The 21666-nt window shown below is 41.9% G+C and overlaps 1 protein-coding gene across 2 annotated transcripts in view; it reads left to right on the forward strand.

Annotated features, from left to right (window-relative positions):
* The window catches only part of ADCY1 (adenylate cyclase 1), a 219057-nt gene extending 200272 nt beyond the window's left edge, over positions 1-18785 (forward strand). For both annotated transcript variants that reach the window (XM_075271083.1, XM_075271084.1), the window contains 4 exons: positions 6773-6871; positions 8138-8252; positions 10216-10340; positions 17471-18785. In XM_075271083.1, the coding sequence (XP_075127184.1) occupies positions 6773-6871; positions 8138-8252; positions 10216-10340; positions 17471-17809 (678 nt within the window). In that variant the 3' untranslated portion in view covers positions 17810-18785. The remainder of the gene's footprint in view (positions 1-6772; positions 6872-8137; positions 8253-10215; positions 10341-17470) is intronic.
* Positions 18786-21666: the final 2881 nt, after the last annotated feature.

The following is a 21666-nucleotide window of genomic DNA, read 5'->3' on the forward strand; positions in this document are numbered from 1 at the left end:
CTCCCTCCACCATGAATTTGGCCTAACTGGGGTTTTTAGAGGCTCCCTCCACCATGAATTGGTCCAAACTGGGGTTTTTAGAGGCTCCCTCCACCATGAATTGGTCCAAACTGGGGTTTTTAGAGACTCCCTCCACCATGAATTGGTCCAAACTGGGGTTTTTAGAGCCTCCCTCCACCATGAATTTGCCCAAACTGGGCTGTTTAGAGGCTCCCTCCACCATGAATTTGCCCAAACTGGGCTGTTTAGAGGCTCCCTCCACCATGAATTGGTCCAAACTGGGGTTTTTAGAGGCTCCCTCCACCATGAATTGGTCCAAACTGGGGTTTTTAGAGGCTCCCTCCACCATGAATTGGTCCAAACTGGGGGTTTTAGAGGCTCCCTCCACCATGAATTTGGCCTAACTGGGGTTTTTAGAGGCTCCCTCCACCATGAATTGGTCCAAACTGGGGTTTTTAGAGGCTCCCTCCACCATGAATTGGTCCAAACTGGGGTTTTTAGAGGCTCCCTCCACCATGAATTTGCCCAAACTGGGCTTTTTAGAGGCTCCCTCCACCATGAATTTGGCCTAACTGGGGTTTTTAGAGGCTCCCTCCACCATGAATTGCTCCAAACTGGGGTTTTTAGAGGCTCCCTCCACCATGAATTTTCCCAAACTGGGCTGTTTAGAGGCTCCCTCCACCATGAATTGGTCCAAACTGGGATTTTTAGAGGCTCCCTCCACCATGAATTGGTCCAAACTGGGCTGTTTAGAGGCTCCCTCCACCATGAATTTGGCCTAACTGGGGTTGTTAGAGGCTCCCTCCACCATGAATTGGTCCAAACTGGGGTTTTTAGAGACTCCCTCCACCATGAATTGGTCCAAACTGGGGTTTTTAGAGGCTCCCTCCACCATGAATTGGTCCAAACTGGGGTTTTTAGAGGCTCCCTCCACCATGAATTTGGCCTAACTGGGGTTTTTAGAGGCTCCCTCCACCATGAATTGGTCCAAACTGGGGTTTTTAGAGGCTCCCTCCACCATGAATTGGTCCAAACTGGGGTTTTTAGAGGCTCCCTCCACCATGAATTTGCCCAAACTGGGCTGTTTAGAGGCTCCCTCCACCATGAATTTGGCCTAACTGGGGTTTTTAGAGGCTCCCTCCACCATGAATTGCTCCAAACTGGGGTTTTTAGAGGCTCCCTCCACCATGAATTTGCCCAAACTGGGCTGTTTAGAGGCTCCCTCCACCATGAATTGGTCCAAACTGGGATTTTTAGAGGCTCCCTCCACCATGAATTGGTCCAAACTGGGCTGTTTAGAGGCTCCCTCCACCATGAATTTGGCCTAACTGGGGTTTTTAGAGGCTCCCTCCATCATGAATTGGTCCAAACTGGGGTTTTTAGAGACTCCCTCCACCATGAATTGGTCCAAACTGGGGTTTTTAGAGGCTCCCTCCACCATGAATTTGCCCAAACTGGGCTGTTTAGAGGCTCCCTCCACCATGAATTTGCCCAAACTGGGCTGTTTAGAGGCTCCCTCCACCATGAATTGGTCCAAACTGGGGTTTTTAGAGACTCCCTCCACCATGAATTGGTCCAAACTGGGGTTTTTAGAGGCTCCCTCCACCATGAATTGGTCCAAACTGGGGTTTTTAGAGGCTCCCTCCACCATGAATTTGCCCAAACTGGGCTTTTTAGAGGCTCCCTCCACCATGAATTTGGCCTAACTGGGGTTTTTAGAGGCTCCCTCCACCATGAATTGCTCCAAACTGGGGTTTTTAGAGGCTCCCTCCACCATGAATTTTCCCAAACTGGGCTGTTTAGAGGCTCCCTCCACCATGAATTGGTCCAAACTGGGATTTTTAGAGGCTCCCTCCACCATGAATTGGTCCAAACTGGGCTGTTTAGAGGCTCCCTCCACCATGAATTTGGCCTAACTGGGGTTTTTAGAGGCTCCCTCCACCATGAATTGGTCCAAACTGGGGTTTTTAGAGACTCCCTCCACCATGAATTGGTCCAAACTGGGGTTTTTAGAGGCTCCCTCCACCATGAATTGGTCCAAACTGGGGGTTTTAGAGGCTCCCTCCACCATGAATTTGGCCCAACTGGGGTTTTTAGAGGCTCCCTCCACCATGAATTGGTCCAAACTGGGGTTTTTAGAGGCTCCCTCCACCATGAATTGGTCCAAACTGGGGTTTTTAGAGGCTCCCTCCACCATGAATTTGCCCAAACTGGGCTTTTTAGAGGCTCCCTCCACCATGAATTTGGCCTAACTGGGGTTTTTAGAGGCTCCCTCCACCATGAATTGCTCCAAACTGGGGTTTTTAGAGGCTCCCTCCACCATGAATTTTCCCAAACTGGGCTGTTTAGAGGCTCCCTCCACCATGAATTGGTCCAAATTGGGATTTTTAGAGGCTCCCTCCACCATGAATTGGTCCAAACTGGGCTGTTTAGAGGCTCCCTCCACCATGAATTTGGCCTAACTGGGGTTTTTAGAGGCTCCCTCCACCATGAATTGGTCCAAACTGGGGTTTTTAGAGACTCCCTCCACCATGAATTGGTCCAAACTGGGGTTTTTAGAGGCTCCCTCCACCATGAATTGGTCCAAACTGGGGTTTTTAGAGGCTCCCTCCACCATGAATTTGGCCTAACTGGGGTTTTTAGAGGCTCCCTCCACCATGAATTGGTCCAAACTGGGGTTTTTAGAGGCTCCCTCCACCATGAATTGGTCCAAACTGGGGTTTTTAGAGGCTCCCTCCACCATGAATTTGCCCAAACTGGGCTGTTTAGAGGCTCCCTCCACCATGAATTTGGCCTAACTGGGGTTTTTAGAGGCTCCCTCCACCATGAATTGCTCCAAACTGGGGTTTTTAGAGGCTCCCTCCACCATGAATTTTCCCAAACTGGGCTGTTTAGAGGCTCCCTCCACCATGAATTGGTCCAAACTGGGATTTTTAGAGGCTCCCTCCACCATGAATTGGTCCAAACTGGGCTGTTTAGAGGCTCCCTCCACCATGAATTTGGCCTAACTGGGGTTTTTAGAGGCTCCCTCCACCATGAATTGGTCCAAACTGGGGTTTTTAGAGACTCCCTCCACCATGAATTGGTCCAAACTGGGGTTTTTAGAGGCTCCCTCCACCATGAATTTGCCCAAACTGGGCTGTTTAGAGGCTCCCTCCACCATGAATTTGCCCAAACTGGGCTGTTTAGAGGCTCCCTCCACCATGAATTGGTCCAAACTGGGGTTTTTAGAGGCTCCCTCCACCATGAATTTGCCCAAACTCTGCTGGTTAGAGGCTCAATCCACCCTGATTTTCAAAACAAATGTTGGTGCCAACCTCAACTTACTACAAGGGCCAAATTCACTGCTGGTGACAAGCTCTCCTCACTCCAAGTGCCAAATACACATGTTTCAAGGTGTTTTCCTACTGTCTGAGAGGTGGTATTGAGTGTGTAAAGTGTGTAGTTGTTAGGCTGTGATGTTGGGGTAATAGAGGGTCTTTGGTGTGTTAGATGCCCCCAGACATGCTTCCCCTGCTGTCCCAGTGTCATTCCAGAGGTGTTGGCATCATTTCCTGTGGTGTCATAGTGGACTTGGTGACCCTCCAGACACGGATTTGGGTTTCCCCCTTAACGAGTATATGTTCCCCATAGACTATAATGGGGTTCGAAACCCGTTCGAACACACGAACAGTGAGTGGCTGTTCAAATCGAATTTCGAACCTCGAACATTTTAGTGTTCGCTCATCTCTACTCGTTAACACTTAATTTCTACTCAGCCAATCACATGGTGGCAACTCAGTGCATTTAGGCATGTAGACATGGTCAAGACAATCTCCTGCAGTTCAAACCGAGCATCAGTATGGGGAAGAAAGGTGATTTGAGTGCCTTTGAACGTGGCATGGTTGTTGGTGCCAGAAGGGCTGGTCTGAGTATTTCAGAAACTGCTGATCTACTGGGATTTTCACGCACAACCATCTCTAGGGTTTACAGAGAATGGTCCGAAAAAGAAAAAACATCCAGTGAGCGGCAGTTCTGTGGGCGGAAATGCATTGTTGATGCCAGAGGTCAGAGGAGAATGGCCAGACTAGTTTGAGCTGATAGAAAGGCAACAGTGACTCAAATAGCCACCCGTTACAACCAAGGTAGCCAGAAGAGCATCTCTGAACGCACAGTACGTCGAACTTTGAGGCAAGTGGGCTACAGCAGCAGAAGACCACACCGGGTGCTACTCCTTTCAGCTAAGAACAGGAAACTGAGGCTACAATTTGCACAAGCTCATCGAAATTGGACAATTGAAGATTGGAAAAACGTTGCCTGGTCTGATGAGTCTCGATTTCTGCTGCGACATTCGGATGGTAGGGTCAGAATTTGGCGTCAACAACATGAAAGCATGGATCCATCCTGCCTTGTATCAACGGTTCAGGCTGGTGGTGGTGGTGTCATGGTGTGGGGAATATTTTCTTGGCACTCTTTGGGCCCCTTGGTACCAATTGAGCATCGTTGCAACGCCAAAGCCTACCTGAGTATTGTTGCTGACCATGTCCATCCCTTTATGACCACAATGTACCCAACATCTGATGGCTACTTTCAGCAGGATAATGCGCCATGTCATAAAGCTGGAATCATCTCAGACTGGTTTCTTGAACATGACAATGAGTTCACTGTACTCCAATGGCCTCCACAGTCACCAGATCTCAATCCAATAGAGCATCTTTGGGATGTGGTGGAACGGGAGATTCGCATCATGGATGTGCAGCCGACAAATCTGCGGCAACTGTGTGATGCCATCATGTCAATATGGACCAAAATCTCTGAGGAATGCTTCCAGCACCTTGTTGAATCTATGCCACGAAGAATTGAGGCAGTTCTGAAGGCAAAAGGGGGTCCAACCCGTTACTAGCATGGTGTACCTAATAAAGTGGCCGGTGAGTGTATATATATATATATATATATATATATATATATATATATATATATATATATATATATATATATACACACTGGTTGAAGGACTTTGATTATTATCTCCAAATGGTCGCTATAACATCTAGTTAACATCTAACTTCACTCCCATATATGTCTGTTTGGGAATATGAAGTTTTGAAAACTGACTCTTTATGAAGTGGCAAGATATGGTGATGAGGACAACAAAAAGGTTCATAAATATGAACCTTGTGGTGTAGAAGCTAATTGTAAGTTTTTTTTCTGTGGTGGTATCAAGGGATTGATAGATTTCAAAGGATGTTTTCTTCCTCTTACTTTTTATGTTTTAGAAATTGTGGCTTGGAAGGCCCACTACTGGACATTTGTTGGGACTGTCGATAAGTTTGTTGCTTCTGGAGTAGAATATTTATATTCATAAATGTATTATTTTTAGCAGTTGAAATTGAGATTTCCACATCCTAGAAGAAAGCTACATCTTACATCATAAAAATACATCTTATTTCGGATAGATTCACACTAGCCTTGGTTTCTCTATCGTTCCATCGTCCACATGGAGACTCGAATGATGGAGAACTCATATACTAGATACGTGGTTACCCTTGGACACCTGCGAACCCCATGTACTATAATGGAGTCTGCAGTAGAGAAAAGTCTTCCGTGCAGGACATTTCTCTCCCCCAATTTTATGTGGAATCTACAAATAATCCTATGGAGACTCCAATGCAGATGTGAACCTAGCCTAAGCTCCATACACAAAAGTATAAAACCGCTACAGGTGTTAGAAAATGATGAGTCGTATTTAATTTTTTTCAAAGGTATTAACACATAACAAAAATTGTGTAATTTTGGTATCATCATAATTGTACTGACCCACAGAATAAAAGTAAAGGTAATTTTTACGGCAACATGGACGCCAGGAAAGCAAAACCTGTAGGTAACCTGGCTTAACTGAATTTTTTTCAGTTCCACTCAATACTGATTTTTTTTCCAGTACATTGTAGTAAATATGATATGAAGTATAAAATGATGCCAAATACTCTTTCTCCTGTTAAAAACAAGGCATTGTCTGGGTCTGTGAACTGAAAAATATAAAAAGTTATGAGTTTGGAAATAAAGGGAGTGTCAAATGTACCGTATATACCCGAGTATAAGGCAAGTTTTTCAGCACAGTTTTTGTGCTGAAAAAGCCCCCCTCGGCGTATACTCAAGTCAAGCAAAAAAAATAAGAAAAAAAATTTGCGGGGGGGGGGAGTCTATGACCAGCTACAATATTAATGTATAGAATCTCCCATACAATAGAGAAAAAAAAGAAGTTTAAAATAAATAAATAAATAAATAAATAAAGTTCTAAATCACTCCACTCCCTAGAATACATATAAAAGTAGAAAATTACTGTGAAACACATACACATTAGGTATCCCTGTGTCTGAAAGTTAATAGGAGCACTGCAGATACCCTATATTCAACCAGGTTGAATTCCAAGTGAATGAAAAAAAATCCAGTCCTCAAGCTCAGGGATGGGGCAGACAGACAACCAAAACACCCCCTCACCTTTCCCAGCAACTACTGCACCCAAAAACTTGGGCCATTTTAATTTTTGAAATTTTCCAGTAGCTGCTGCATTTCCCCCCCTAGGCTTAAACTCGAGTCAATAAATTTTCCCAGTTTTTTGTGGTAAAATTAGGGGCCTCGGCTTATATTTGAGTTGGCTTATACTTGAGTATATACGGTAAATAGAAAAATTGTAATAAAATGGCTGTGACCTGTAGGGGGCTAAACATATTAAAATGACAATTACTCTTTTAGTCTTCATTTTTTAATGCTTAGTTGTTTTGCTTTAATACAGCTTATGGAAAAGGAGTGCTACAGAGATATTGAAAAAATAAAGACAATTGGAAGTACATATATGGGAGCTGTCGGTCTCGTTCCAACAACAGGAACTAAGGTAAATTATCAGGGGGCTCATAAGGGCTTATAAGACTGATCTTGTGTATATTTTGTGATCATTATTTGAAGACCGACATGAATCTGACACTCGAGAACCTCTTCAACCAGTTGTTTTAAGTAACCGCAGCATTCAGACAACTAATGCAGCTGCTTCACTGAAAACCAAGCATAGCACCATACATTCTACAGAGGCTGTGTGAAGTACTGCAGCTATGCTCCATGCAAACAGACCAGTGTCGGAGGGAAGGGCCTAGGACCCACCAGAGGAACTTGTTCTGGGGGCCCATCCAACAGCTTCCTGCTTATTGCCTACACCATGGCTCCTTCACTGAAATCTTGTATATGTGCTGACTATCTGGTGTTACTGAGTATTTCCCTGTATTGTTATCCCCTATAGTACTATACATGCCCCAATAGCTCCAAGCACAGTTCATGCACAATACTGTTTGGGAAATTACATGGAGCACACCACGCATGGGCAAGATTTTAGTGACGGAGTTGTTATGCAGGTATGCCCCATTCAGTATAATAGGCTCCACACAGTGCCCCCCAGTCTATGCTCCACAGTGGCCCCACATAGTATAATATGCTCCCCAGAGCCAGCCCTCCACACAGCATAATGTTTCACAGTAGCCCCACACAGAATAATATGTTCCTGAGAAACCCCAAACAATATAATATGCTGCACAATGGTCCCACACAGTATAATGCTCTACAGTTGCCCACATAGTATAATGCTTCACAGTTGCCCTAAACAGTATAATATGTTCCCCAAAGTCCACCCTCCACCACAGTATAATGCTCCAGTGTCCTACCTATTATAATTCTTCACAGTGTCCCCACACAGTATAAAATATCCATTACAACAATTATTTGATTTTTGTCATGTACTCCCCATTTCACATAACTTGAGAAATTATGTTACCATTGTAACATAATATTCTGTATGATGAACTGGGAATCTGGAGAAAAATTTTGAATTCCAACTCTTCCATGTGATCATACCCTAGGAGTGTCATACATGATTTTTTAACATAATTTGAACATTTGGTTCAGATTGAGGAAGTTAATACCTGAACCACACTTTTGACCTGAACTAGTGAATCGAAAACCCTGCTTAAAATGTATCATGCGCACATATGAAATAACAGCAGTATAGATTGTTCTATACATATAAATGTTATTAAAATAAACACTGTTACAGTATGTAATGTTTATTGCCAGCTGGATCATGTTGTTCCAATTATTGTCTTTTTCTTCACAGGCAAAAAAATCTATATATTCTCACCTAAGCACACTGGCAGATTTTTCTATTGAAATGTTTGATGTACTTGATGAGATCAACTATCAGTCTTATAATGATTTTGTCCTGAGAGTGGGTAAGATTATAATAAAATTAGTTTTTTCATGTAAACTAAATAAGATGTTTTCAGTATAAAACCAGTTTTATAGTTCATTTAAATAAAATCTTAACGGAAGTATTTCACCAGAACCTAGTACTGTATACCATCCCAGCCCTGCAGATCAAACAGTGTTTACCTTTGTTGCCAACATATCTCTTTTTTGTCACTATGCAAATGAGATATTGCAGCAACAAAGGTATTACCACTTACCTTTTTAGAAGTAAAGTCCTCACTGTTCCAAATAGCTCATTTGCATATTAAAATAACAATGGTAGCACCAGACTATGGAACTCACTGACACATGATGTTGTGATGACTGATAACTATTTAAAAACAATGTAAACTCCAGAATGTGGACAACTATTCTTGTAACCTATGATGAATAATGTAAGCTCTATATACTCATAATAAAATCAATCACATGCCACTCTCTGTTATTAAATGCAGGGACAAAATAATAATTAGGGTAACACTGCTCTGCCTTTCATGTATATGTCACCAATCAGTTGTGCAGCCACATTCCCATTAAATTGTTAGTTGGAGGCAAAGACATTGTTTGTAGTAATATTAACCATGTGTTTCCCCGTGGCTTGTAGTGCAAAGAGTGTTTTATTCCTGATGATCAGCAGTAAAGTACATTTATCCCTGCCTGACTTTTTTTCAATCTGAACTAATTTTAAGTTTTTGCACTCTCATTTTGTATTCTTCACTGTCTAAGAGCCATAACTTATATTCATAGTGATATGAGGGCTTATTGTTTGTACCTCAGAAGGACACCATATAATATTCCATATAGTGGCAAGACAAATCAGTGGAGTGGAATAGGAAAAAAATTTAGATTTTGTTGCAGTGGGTTTTTTTTTGGTTTTTTTTTTACAGGATTCACTGTGCAAGAAAAGAGTCTTCGGGTCCATACAGAAATAGCTAGATAAAAAATTTAAAACTGTGAAAAGAACAGAAAATAATTTATTTTTTGTGTCACCATATTATGACACTTGAACCTTTTTTTTATATCTGTGTATAGAGTTTTGTAAGGGATCTTTTTTTATTATAAGACAAGATGTAGTTTTTATTAACATTTTAAGCCTATTTTAGCCTATAGGCAGTGGCGTAACTAGGATTCCTGCACGCACTATTATGCCCCATAGTGGCACTTAAACAAAGTATTATGCCCCATTGTGGACCACCCATGAACAATTATTATACTCTGTGGTCTTTTCAGACTCCAGAGTATAATAATCAGATACCCAGCGAAGGATACAAACATAAAAAACACTGTTACTTACCTCTCCCTGGCTGCAGTGCAGTCCCTGCTGATGTCGGCCATCTTCAATAACGTATGGCACTCAAGCCGGGGCTTGCATTGCGACGCGTAAGGACTCAGGCCCTGGCCATGTGATGCAGTGACGTCACACAAGTAGGCCTGAAGCCTGCCTTGAGTCAAGAGAGGTAAGTAACAGTGTTTTTTATGTTCCCTCACCTCCCCTGGGTCTCCAATCATTAGACTCAGGGTTCTGAAAAGACCCCCCGAGTATAATGATAGTGTTTGTGGAGCCTGTGGCCTCACTTACCGATCCTGGCTCCTGCTCACAGCTGCCTCCGCAGAAGGAGAAGTGACGGTGACTGTGAGCAGGAGCTGGGATCTGTAAGCAAAGAGTTACTCCAACAGGTAAAAAAAAAAAAATGCAGCGGTAGCGGCTGTCGCCATACAGACAGGGATACAACATACCCTTTTTCAGGCACTTCGACTTCGCCCCTTTAAGTATCTGGTCACTCATGGTCTGTTGTAAAGTCTGTATACTCTTTCAGATACATCAGTACACAATGAGAAAAGAGCATATTTGCATTATTTATAAATAATCTAAATTTATTTTGAATACTATGTATTTAAAATTTTATATTTATGCCATGCAATAATGCGTTAAATAAACTTTTCCAGGTATCAATGTTGGTCCTGTAGTTGCAGGAGTTATTGGTGCCCGGCGGCCTCAATATGATATTTGGGGCAATACTGTAAATGTTGCTAGCAGAATGGACAGTACTGGAGTACAAGGAAAAATCCAGGTACCATTGTTTCTATTTCCTTTTGCTATTTTTTTTTTAGTTGTTTTCTTTTTCATGTTTTTAAACTAATGGTAGATATGAATGGACTGACTACTTATATGCTGGGTTTGACCCAAATACTCCAAATTGTTCAGTTTTTAAAGAAACAGAATACTTTGTGTTTTGTCTCGGACAGACTAAAATGTCTGCCACAACATGCATTGTGCAATGAAAATACAGAACAAAAAAGTTTGTGATGTCATTAAGTGACAGTTTCTCAGCAAATCAGTGGTAGGTGCACACTTTAGGGCTAGTTCACACAGAGTTTTTTGGCAGCAGATTTTAATGCGGAATCCGCCTCAAAATCTGCTGCCAAAAACAGCTCCCATTGACTTCAATGGGATCCGCTCACTTCTTTTTTCCGGTAGATAGTAGCGGGAAAAAGAAGTGACATGCCCCTTCTTTCTGTGGCTGACTCAGCTGCGGCGTCCGTGGCGCAAGACTTTCTCCCGATTAGGCCTATTTTCAGGCCTAATCTGGAGCGGAATGCCGCGTCTTCTTCTTTATCTTCACTGACACAGATCCCATTCTCTAATAGTCATGTGGCATCTGCTGAGAGAGGTCTTACTCATAGTCCAAAGCTTCCTATTCTTCTTCTTTTTGATGAGTTGCATGAAATCTGCCATTGTTTTTTTATTATATGAAGTAAAGGAGCTGCGTCTTACCACTACCTGTGGCTTCTATGGAGGTGCAAGATCTTGCCTCCGGACCGGAGAGGAAATCAGCTGATGAAGATGAATGAAGAGAGACGATCTGCGGACACTCCTCGAGCCTTAAAACATTCGTAGCTTTATTCCATATGAGTTAAAAGATAGTATACACAAAGTGTACACTTTGTGTATACTATCTTTTAACTCATATGGAATAAAGCTACGAATGTTTTAAGGCTCGAGGAGTGTCCGCAGATCGTCTCTCTTCATTCATCTTCATCAATTGTTTTTTTATGTAGAGGAGGTAGAGGTGGAAGATGAGTTTTGGTGGCGGTAGTATCAGGGGTTGTGATGCTGGTGGTAGTGTTATTAGGGGCACTAGGGGGAAATCTGTTACGAATTGAGAGGTCATAGATGAATCACATTGCCACAATATGGGGAAGATGATGACATTACTGAATCTGATTATGATTTTATTGAAGTTGAAACCTGGCAACCAGGTTGGTGTGACAACACAAAAAGATGGTGGTGAAAGCTGCAATAGTAAGAATTCCACTTGACATGTAGCCCCATCATTCAAAAGACCTGTCTTGGGTAGATCTAAGGCAAGCACAGGTGGTGGTGGTACTGGCAGACATGTTTCCACTGCTACTAATATTGGTGGGGGCACTTATGTGCTGTCAGCTCCAGTATGGGAAAACTTTCTTGTTCATTATGCTCCAAATACTGTAGTGGTTGCTGAAGCTGCTGTTTTTCCTCCTGTCACTGGGGACGGTCAGAATACACATACTGGCAGTTACAGTGGTATTCCTAAAGCGTGCAATAAGCTGAGTAATATTGCAATTTCTCTTCCCTTTGGCTTTATAGTGAGGGTTTAAGAGCACTAACATTCAGTACTCATCTCTGAGCTTGATGTTAGTAAGGTTCTTGTTGATGTGTAAGTAGCAGAGCATACAGCTTGACATGCTTGCCAGCAAGTGCATGGACACACAGGCCTTCCGTGGCTGGGGTTCTTGGCCAGTATGGTTGTCATCATCATGATTATCATCATCTTGAAAGAAATAAGGGTCAACCTCCTGTGACATCCTGGCTGTACCTGTGACATATCAAGGGCTCTTTCTGCATCCAAAGGAGTGTGTTACTCCCCCTCTTCCAGTCCAAGGAGTCCCAATTCCTCCATTATACTGATCCTGACCCAAATCCTCATAATCCTCCATCCAGGGCAATGACCTCAAATAAGAGGTGGAAACTGTCCCTGTTTTTCTGTCCCTCTTTCCCTGAGTGTGTTTCCTCTAAGATATACACAAAAGGATTATTGATGCTGCAGTTGTGCCTTCTAACAAATTTGATGGCCTCATCAAATGGCTTGAGAAGCCGACATCCCTCCTGAGCCTTCAATAACATAGCTCAAAGTAACACATTGTCCCTGTGGTCTGCCTCATTGCATTAATCCTTCACTGCTTTCTGATGCTCACACAATTTCTCAAACTTTTTTAAGGTGGAGATGTACCAAGTTGGAATATCGCAAATATGGCATTGCAAAGACCAATTGTTTTGTCGCTGTAAATTGATTAGGGTGTTTTTTTTCTGACATAGAAACAGTTGGAATGCGAAAAAGCTTTTCTGGCCTTGTGATCCATCTATCCATCTCTTTTTGGTGCTATTGTTGATGGTAATGCTGTCCACTTGGAGTTTGTAAGAGCCATCCACAGGGATACTTGTTGCCAGATACAGCTCCTCTACTCCAGGCTCATTAATTGTAAAACCGCATGGCTATGCTTCACCATTTATCCTTGAAATGAGGGTGAAGGAAGAGTGAAAGCAACCACTGGAAGAAGGAGAAGACCACATTCTCTTACACATTGTGATATAAAGCAGGGATAGCTTTCTTGGAAAAATAATGGTGGCTAGTAGGGTTGAGCGATCGGGATCGGAAAAGATTGGATTCCAATCGGGGATCGAGAAAATTTCACGATCGTGATCGAAATTCTGATCCCGATCTTTTAGGGGGCTTATTTCCCACAATGCTTGGTTACTGGCCAATCATTGTGGGAAAAGCTTAGCACCCATAGGAATGAATGGAAGCAGCCGGCCGCTTAACCCCCTGCGTGCCGGCTACGTCCATTCATTCTTATGGATTTACCACAGCCTGCTACTCTTCTGCTTCGTCCCTTTTTTCCCATATACTCAGCTGAATATACGGTAAAACAGGGATGAAGCAGAAGAGTGGCAGGCTGCGGTAAATCACTGTTTGCTGCGCTGCTGTGAGGACGACGAGGCAAGTTCACGAGTAGATAGATACTACTGTACATTGACTTGTCTATCTACTAGACAAGTCAATGTACAGTAATATCTATCTACTCGTGAACTTCGCTCAACTTACCTGCTCAGAAGTGCTGCGGCTGCCCTCTGCTGGTCCAGTCCTCTGTCCTTCATGTGGCTTCCCCTGCACCCGCTTCCGCCTCCCTAGACTAGTATTATAGAGAAGGCAGGTCTTAGGAGAGTGTGGGCAGGTACTGGGAGGGGAGACGTGAGTGATGTACTCATGTCTCCCCACCCACACTCTCCAGCTGCACCAAGCCCCGCTTACTCCCTGCATCTCTACAATACTAGTCTAGGGAGGCCGGGGGGGGGGGGGGGGTGCAGGGCGGTCTGAAGACATGTGAAGGACAGAGGACCAGACCAGATGAAGAAGAACTGGGATTTGATTTTTGGACTACATGCTGTGTAGTGAATAGGATCATTTTTAAAATCCGATCTCTGATTATTTAAAAGATTCCATTGACTTGCATTGGGATCGGGTTCGAATGGAAGATGATTGGAAATCGGATTTTAAAAACGATCCTGAAATTTCAAGATCGGCTCAACCCTAGTGGCTAGATATCCTACATCGGGGTTGAGCACATGCCATCAGTTGGTGAAATGCAGTGGAATTTACTAAGTAGTACGATAGTGTCTGCGCCATCAGCAACTTGACCTGGTGTGAGGTAAATTGCAGACCTGCAGGATGATTGAGTGTATATTGCTGTTTCCTGGATACACATTCCCTTGTGGATTCCAAAAAGACACATAAAACTGTCCACAGCCTAGATAGCATGTGGATTTCCCAAGTGCATGGAAAAAAAACCTCCAGGTCAAGGCAATTATATGAACTCCAAAGAAAAAATTAATCCAACACAAAGAAGCATACTGTAAAGCTTAAAGTGTTTAAAAATCACAAAAACATACCACTGGACAACAAAAAAAGTCACATAGGAATCACTGGCGCATTTCAGGGGGGTGTGCCCCTTAGTCATAGCAATAACTAAGGGGCACACGCCCTGAAACGCGTCAGTTGTTTCTATGTGACTTTTTTTGTTGTCCGGTGGTATATGTTTGTGATTTTTGTACACTCTGTATCTTGCGATTAGTTTTTAACTTTTTTCATTATTAAAAGTTAAGCTTTACGTTTTACAGAATGCTCCTTTGTGTTGGATTATTTTTTTCTTTGTGGATGTCTGACTTTGTGGAAGAGGAAGAGTAGCAGAAACAGTTGGTGATGATAATGACAGCGATCTGATAGGTATAGATGTGGCCTGCTTAAAATTAAGATCACAAGGGGTAGTTTTACTCCCTTTCCTTGCCTCTGCCACTGCCAATTTTAAGGGTTCCCTACAGCACTATATCAGTTGGGGAAAGCTTATTTCTCTGACCGCTATATATATATCCTTAATGAGCTTGGCGTTATGTGATATATGTACATGCTACTCTCCCCCTTACCAAGAGTAGCCTGCCCATGGGAGGTGATTAAAAATAATAATAAAAAAAAACACTTATTCTACAATTCTTACCTCTCCTGGGCTTCTGATGGTTTCCAACATCCTCTTCTGGGCTCTGAAGTCACACGCCCAAGAGGTCACTGTTGGGGCCTGTTATTGGGTCTTAGTAGTAAGGTGGATCACACTGATGTAATGACATGACCTCTGGGGCGCGTTTCCTCAGTGGCAGGGAGAAGTGGATGCTGGAGAGACCCAGAGCGAAGATGCTTAGGAGAGGTGAGGCAAGGTGAATAGGAGTGTTTGTTATTTTTATACACCTCCTCTGGGCTTCTACTTATTATACTCTGGTGACCCCAGAGTATAATAATAGCACCAAAACAAACCGGATGGTAAAACAAATTTCTTGGGGTTTGCATGTAGCTGCTCGAGTGGGATTGTGGGAGCATTTTATAATGTGTGGAGCCATTGTGGAGCATATTATACTGTGTGGGCGCCATTGTGGAACAGATTGTACTGTACACTGCAGATTGTACACACACTCGAGCAGGTAGCGGCCTATTATAAAACAAAAAAGAAAGTTATTTTACTTCCTGATCTCGCTGCTGCTCCCGCTGCTGCCTCTTCTTCTCCCGACAGTAAGATGTCTGCATCTCAGTGTAGGATGACACCATCTGTGCTGAGATGCAGAGGTCAGCACAGGAGAGGGGCCGTTCGGGTTGTTTTAAGAGCGGCCGCTCTCCTGCATTAGTATAGGTCAAAAAAAAGCTGTAAATAAAAAATTGCCCGGGCTTCTGCCCCCTCCGGAGCGCTGCCTGAGGTGGTCGCCTCATTAGAGGTGTGGTGCTGTCTATACTTACTCTCCGTAAATTTAAATGTCTACCATTTAAAAGCTGTATTACTGTTTGACATTACTGACATCCATCGGCCAGTAGATAACTGTCACCACATAAAATTCTGGTCCAATAGATTAGAGCAGTGGAAGGAGCTGAACCAGTTTGTCATGAGAGTGTTCAGTGGTGCTGTTGGCATTGTAACACCTAGACTGACCAAACTATCAACTGCTAGCATGGAATAAATTACTTTTGTCCAAATGAATCAGGCATAGATCCATGAGGATTTTCATACACCTCCAGGTGATGCCCCCGAATAGATCTGATAGATCTATTTACTGGATAGTAGTTACTGTACTGATGATGCTGCCTGCTACACCTAAACATCTCTTACGGCCTGGTCCATCATATTATTCCATGCCATACTGTCACCCATGTTGCCACAACTGTCGCCACTGCCACCACTCTGCCAGACGTGTTAATCCATACTTTACTACCAGCCTCTACTGCCACCATTCAGTCAGTCAAGTGCTTAGTTCATCAAATGAACCTGTACTGTACTGCCTGCCACTCATACTACCACAGCTACCACTGCCACCACTGCCACCACTCAGCCAGACATGTCATGGTCAATCACATTCCTCTATACCTCACAGTGTTGGCATAAAAGAAAACAGAGTTATATTGAATAAGGTCCCCACTTCAAAAAAAAAAAAAGAACTCTGTGCCATTGCAACTTTCAATACCAACATTTTGATTTCACATCTGCTTCCATTAAGGGATACTTTTTGACAGCTTTTTGTTTTGCTACTTCTTCATCATCACTTTTCAATTAGGCACACAGCCACAAATTTGTCTCCCAAATAACAAGTCTACTAAATCACCAAAAGGGTGGTCCCGTGCCTAATAAAATGTAACATTTAATAGATGATACAAATAAAATAGAAAAAAAATGCACATAGTAAAAATAGATGCTGACGTCCGCTATTTTAAAATACAAATGGTGAAGATTAGTGTGTATGAATAGAAGACCCTTGATAAGCATATGAGACGTGAGTCTGCTGAGTGATGTCAGAAAATTCATACAACAGCTTAGGCCTGACACTCCTCTAGCCAAATATTGCTAATATATGGAAATATAGTTGATCAAAAGAAAAATCCCTATTGACAATGGTAGTGAACCTCAAAAGATATAAATAATGCTGTCCCCTGATGAAACACCATCACCCTTGGTCTGAATGCGCCCCCCAAATCAATGCATATGCTGTTACCCCGCGCACATGTTGTACGATCTATTACTTAGACCTACTTGGAGACATAACTTTGGTATCTCCTGTATCGAGAATCACCCACATGCATTGATTTGGGGGTGCATTCAGACTGAATGTGATTGTGAGTCATTAGGGGATAGCATTATCTATCTTTTTGAGGTTCACCACATCTGGCAATAGGGATCTTTGGACTAAACCACCCAAAACTAAAGCAAAACTTATCTTCAGAGGTTAACCCATCTCTACCTAAGAGTAGTTTTGTTCATACAATTTTGCCATTATATCTCAAATAAAATGGTCTATATTATCTCAAACATATATTATAGGCATGGCTACAGCTACAGTGACAGTGTAACGCCAAGTTCACATCTGCGCCATGGTCTCCATTGTTTGGGTCTGCTAGGGAACTCAAATGGCAGAGAGCCAAGCTTCTGAAACAGCAGTTACACACAGAGAGCGATGGAGCCCAATGAGTATAATGGCTTCCACCAGGAGCCAAATGTGGTGGAGAAAGGTTCCTAAGAAACAATTAGAACAATAAGAAGATTATTAATATATTTACACTGATCTTTTTGTTCCTAGGTTACTGAAGATGTCCATCGGATTTTAAAGAGATGCAATTATGAATTTGTTTGCCGGGGTAAAGTCAGTGTTAAAGGCAAAGGAGAAATGCTAACTTATTTTCTTGAAGGAAAAGTTGATGGAATAAATGCACAAACTCGATCTTTAAACTTGGAACGGAAAATGTACCCTTATGGCAGAACAAATATACAAACAAAGCTGGGTACTAGCTGTCCATCAGTGTCATCTTCACTAGGTTTTGCAGTAAGCCCTACAATGGGAACACTTCAAGCTACAACATCTCATGCAAATCAGACTCTACATTACCTTCCTTCTGTGCCTGCAGTTGAAGAGGCATAAAACAAAGAATACTTGTTTGCGCCATATACAGTGAGGTTAATGCAATTAATTGCCTATTGTAAAAAAAAATTAAGGGTTCAAGAGATGTCACAAAACCAAGGATAAATTACCCAACCAAAGAGAACTATGGGGACTGTAAGAATGGAAAAAATCAAGGGCTAACAATTGTGTTAGGTGTTCAGGGAACAAGGGTCATGTTCCAGTTTTTAATGGCGGGTGACTGATTGAATGGGATTTAAAACCAAATTCAACCAATGATTGCATAATGAAAATGAAAAGTGTATGTATATACCTGTAAAACATATACAGGGGATACATTCATCAAAGGTACTTACTTATTTCGAGAGGTAATGGAAGCTGACTGCAGAAAAAGTGATAACTAATTTCCCTTTTTGAATGTACCCCCAGTGTGTCTGCTTAAGCACCGACATGTTTTGTACAGTAGGTTCATTTCATGATTTTTCCCTAGGACTTCCAGCTTTGAGTCATTTAGAATTTCAACCTTGAAGGTGCTAATATTTGAGAGTTAAATCACTTGTAATGTTTCCATCACACTGGATATTTTTGCACACACTGAAAGAACTTGCATTGTTTTGTATAGGTATAAATGGATATTTCATCTCTCCATACTTTTGCATGTAGCTTGTATTTTTGCATGAACTTTGATAAATACACAGCAGCAAAATGAGGAAAACAATGATTTGGACTCAGGGTTAGATAGCTAACTGTAAAGACCTTAAAAATCAATGCTACATTTCAGACTTAGTTGAATATTACATATAAGCACTGATACAGAACCTGCATAACACTACTAGTGTTATGATAAATATGGCACATCAAACAAGACTGAAACTTGTATCACTATAAAATGGTGGTCATTACTAATAAGGAAAGATGTAGATGATACAAGAGGGTTTTGGTCCGTCATAATTCCTTAAAGTCTTTGCTAATCACTGAAAATTGTTAAATGCAAGATAATGTGTATTGCAGTAATTCTATACTGTGAAAGGAACCTGTTTACAATATATATTTATATCTATCCACCTTCCTTTTATACATTATTTACTGCTAAATAGAACCTGTTGCCTACACACAGTGATTTTTCTTGAGATTTTTGGTCACTATTTATTAAACTATCAGACGCATAACATTTAATAAGCAATCGTCAGGTTACCGAGATTCACATAATCCTTAATACTTTTGTCTTCTTACTGGGTGGTAATAGTTCAAGCTATTTCTTCTCAGATTCAGTTTCATGGTATTTCTTTCTAATCATTTACTGTACATTCCATGCATAGAGTTGTCCTCAAATATAGATTTCAAGGAGATTTGTTGCCTACTATAGCTACCTAGGGTTTTTAAGGTCTCATCTGCCATTACTTAAGCACCATCTTTTTTTGAGTTCTTGAAGAGATGCAGGAAGACTGCAGAAAAGCTGCCGTTGGTTAGAGGAATTGTTTGCTAAAGACCAGTGCTTTCTGTCACTAGCTACTGAGCTTATGAGCAAACTCAGACTGGCCCACAAAGATACAGGTGAATCCCCCGGAGGACTCCTGAGCCATTGCTGGCTCTAGTGGCTGTCCCCTGCTTAAGCAATGCACAGCACAACACACTTACTATACTACATACAGATAGACAGCCATACAATAAAATAGGCACATTAATACACTACCCAGGTAATATTACATAGACACATTGGTTGGATGAGATGACATCTAGGTGCATAAACAGACCATCCAGTATCCTCCAACTCTGAGCTCCTTCTCAAAGTTGCTGCAGGGCTCAGATTACCAATCATCTTACATCACTGTCCTGCTAGCTGAGTACTTAGCTATGAGAGCACATATGCCTCATTCACAAGGCTAAGAAGACAAAGTACAAGGCAAGAACCAGTCAGCAGAAAACTCAAAGGGCCCCTCGGGACACGAACAGCCCAAAATATGCATCAGCATCTCATCACGATTCGTCTGCGCAAAAATTCTAGCGACGGAAAATGAAGAGGAATTTCGTCTTCATTTTCCGTCATGTGAACATACCCTAAGATGACCCTCTTCGCACCTTAAAGACCGAAGACATTAGTAAGTAGTAAATAACTTGTGGGCAAACATTGCAAGATCAGTCAGTTGAATATTTGCAAGATTTGCACAAAAGTTTGTTAACCAGAATTGCTATTATTATAGTCTGAGTTTTTTCACACCCCAAAGTATAATAATGAGAGGCCCAAGGCACAAGAAGTAAACACTAATACTTACCTTCCCTCATCTCTCCAGGGTTCCCTCGAGGCTTCTGGTGTTTTTTCCTTGGGATACTGCTTCATCCCCCCCATATAACATCAGAGGCCTCAGATCACTGCTGTGGTTTCTGATTGTGCCTCAGCAGTCACATGGGGTATATCAATGCCATGATTATTGCTGAGGCCCAATGCTGCTGACATCACAAGGGAGCACCTAAGAAGCTAGAAATGTCAGGGAAAGCGAAAACTGGAATCTGCATGAAAGCCCAAGCAAGGGCAAACTTAAAAAATGTGGCATTCACATAGATGCAAAATGGAACATTGATGTATATAAACTCTTAATAACTTGTTAATAAGAAAAAAGTTATGGGTCTAAGGAATGCAAACAACACAAGCATGAACAATTCAGGCTGTCCTTGATACCAAAATTGGCTCAGTTCTTAATGGGCTAGTCCCAGATGTTTATGTACTTTGTTAATAAAGCACAATGTTTGCTCATATAGCTTAAATGTGGTATGTGTGAACATTTATATAAATTTGTGTTCAGGCATATTTTCTGCAGATACGGATATTAATTATTCCAGTGGTTTATTAGATCAAGTTGTTAATCTATTCTATTGTACATTTACAGAGGGAGCAGGCATTATCATGACAAACTGTTCTAATTGTATTTTACTGGTAAGACATACTACAATAATAACTTACCCAGCCATAGCCTTCTGCGCTAACACAATGATGCAGCACAACCACCACGTTCTATAATCTGTAGTCATACATTGTTACACACTGTAAAGTAACATTGACTTGGTGTAAAATACAACCATAGCAAACACGCATTTGTATACATACCCAAATTCATAAGTCATTGGAACCAATTTTCATTAGCTAATAACCAGGATCATGTGTGCTCAATATATATATATATATATATATATATATATATATCAACAGTTGTGCATTCTAACATTTTTTTAAAGCAATACTGACTGTGTGTGGGCAATAGGCAAACAGTTAGGGTGCATTCACACTACGGAACGCCAGCGTGTATCACAGCCGTACACGCCGGCGTTACAGCAGGGCTGCCGGACACTTCCCATTCATTTCTATGGGAGCCGGCATGCGAGCGCTCCCCATAGAAATGAATGGACTGCTTTTTTCCATTCATTTCTATGGGGAGCGCTCGCATGCCGGCTCCCATAGAAATGAATGGGAAGTGTCCGGCAGCCCTGCTGTAACGCCGGCGTGTACGGCTGTGATACACGCTGGCGTTCCGTAGTGTGAATGCACCCTTAATGCCACTAATGTCACTTAATGTCACTAGTTTGCAAGCTCAAACAACTAACATTTTACAATTTTTGTGGAATTCATAAAAAATGTTCAAACTCAGACAGAAGTGCACAGATGAAGTAAAATATTTTATACCTCTAAAACCTGCAAGGAGCTCTCCGCTCAGCAATAAATATTATAGGCGAGTGCTATAGGTGACATCTTTTGTAAATAATATTTAACATCTCACAACTTCCTGGCATCCATTTAATGTTGAGCTTCCAAAGAGGTTGAAGAAAAAACTTCCTTAATAATATTCATTTCATACAATGGTTTGATAACTCTATGAAATAACAGC

The sequence above is a fragment of the Leptodactylus fuscus genome, chromosome 4, assembly GCF_031893055.1.
Source record: "Leptodactylus fuscus isolate aLepFus1 chromosome 4, aLepFus1.hap2, whole genome shotgun sequence".
Taxonomy (NCBI): domain Eukaryota; kingdom Metazoa; phylum Chordata; class Amphibia; order Anura; family Leptodactylidae; genus Leptodactylus; species Leptodactylus fuscus.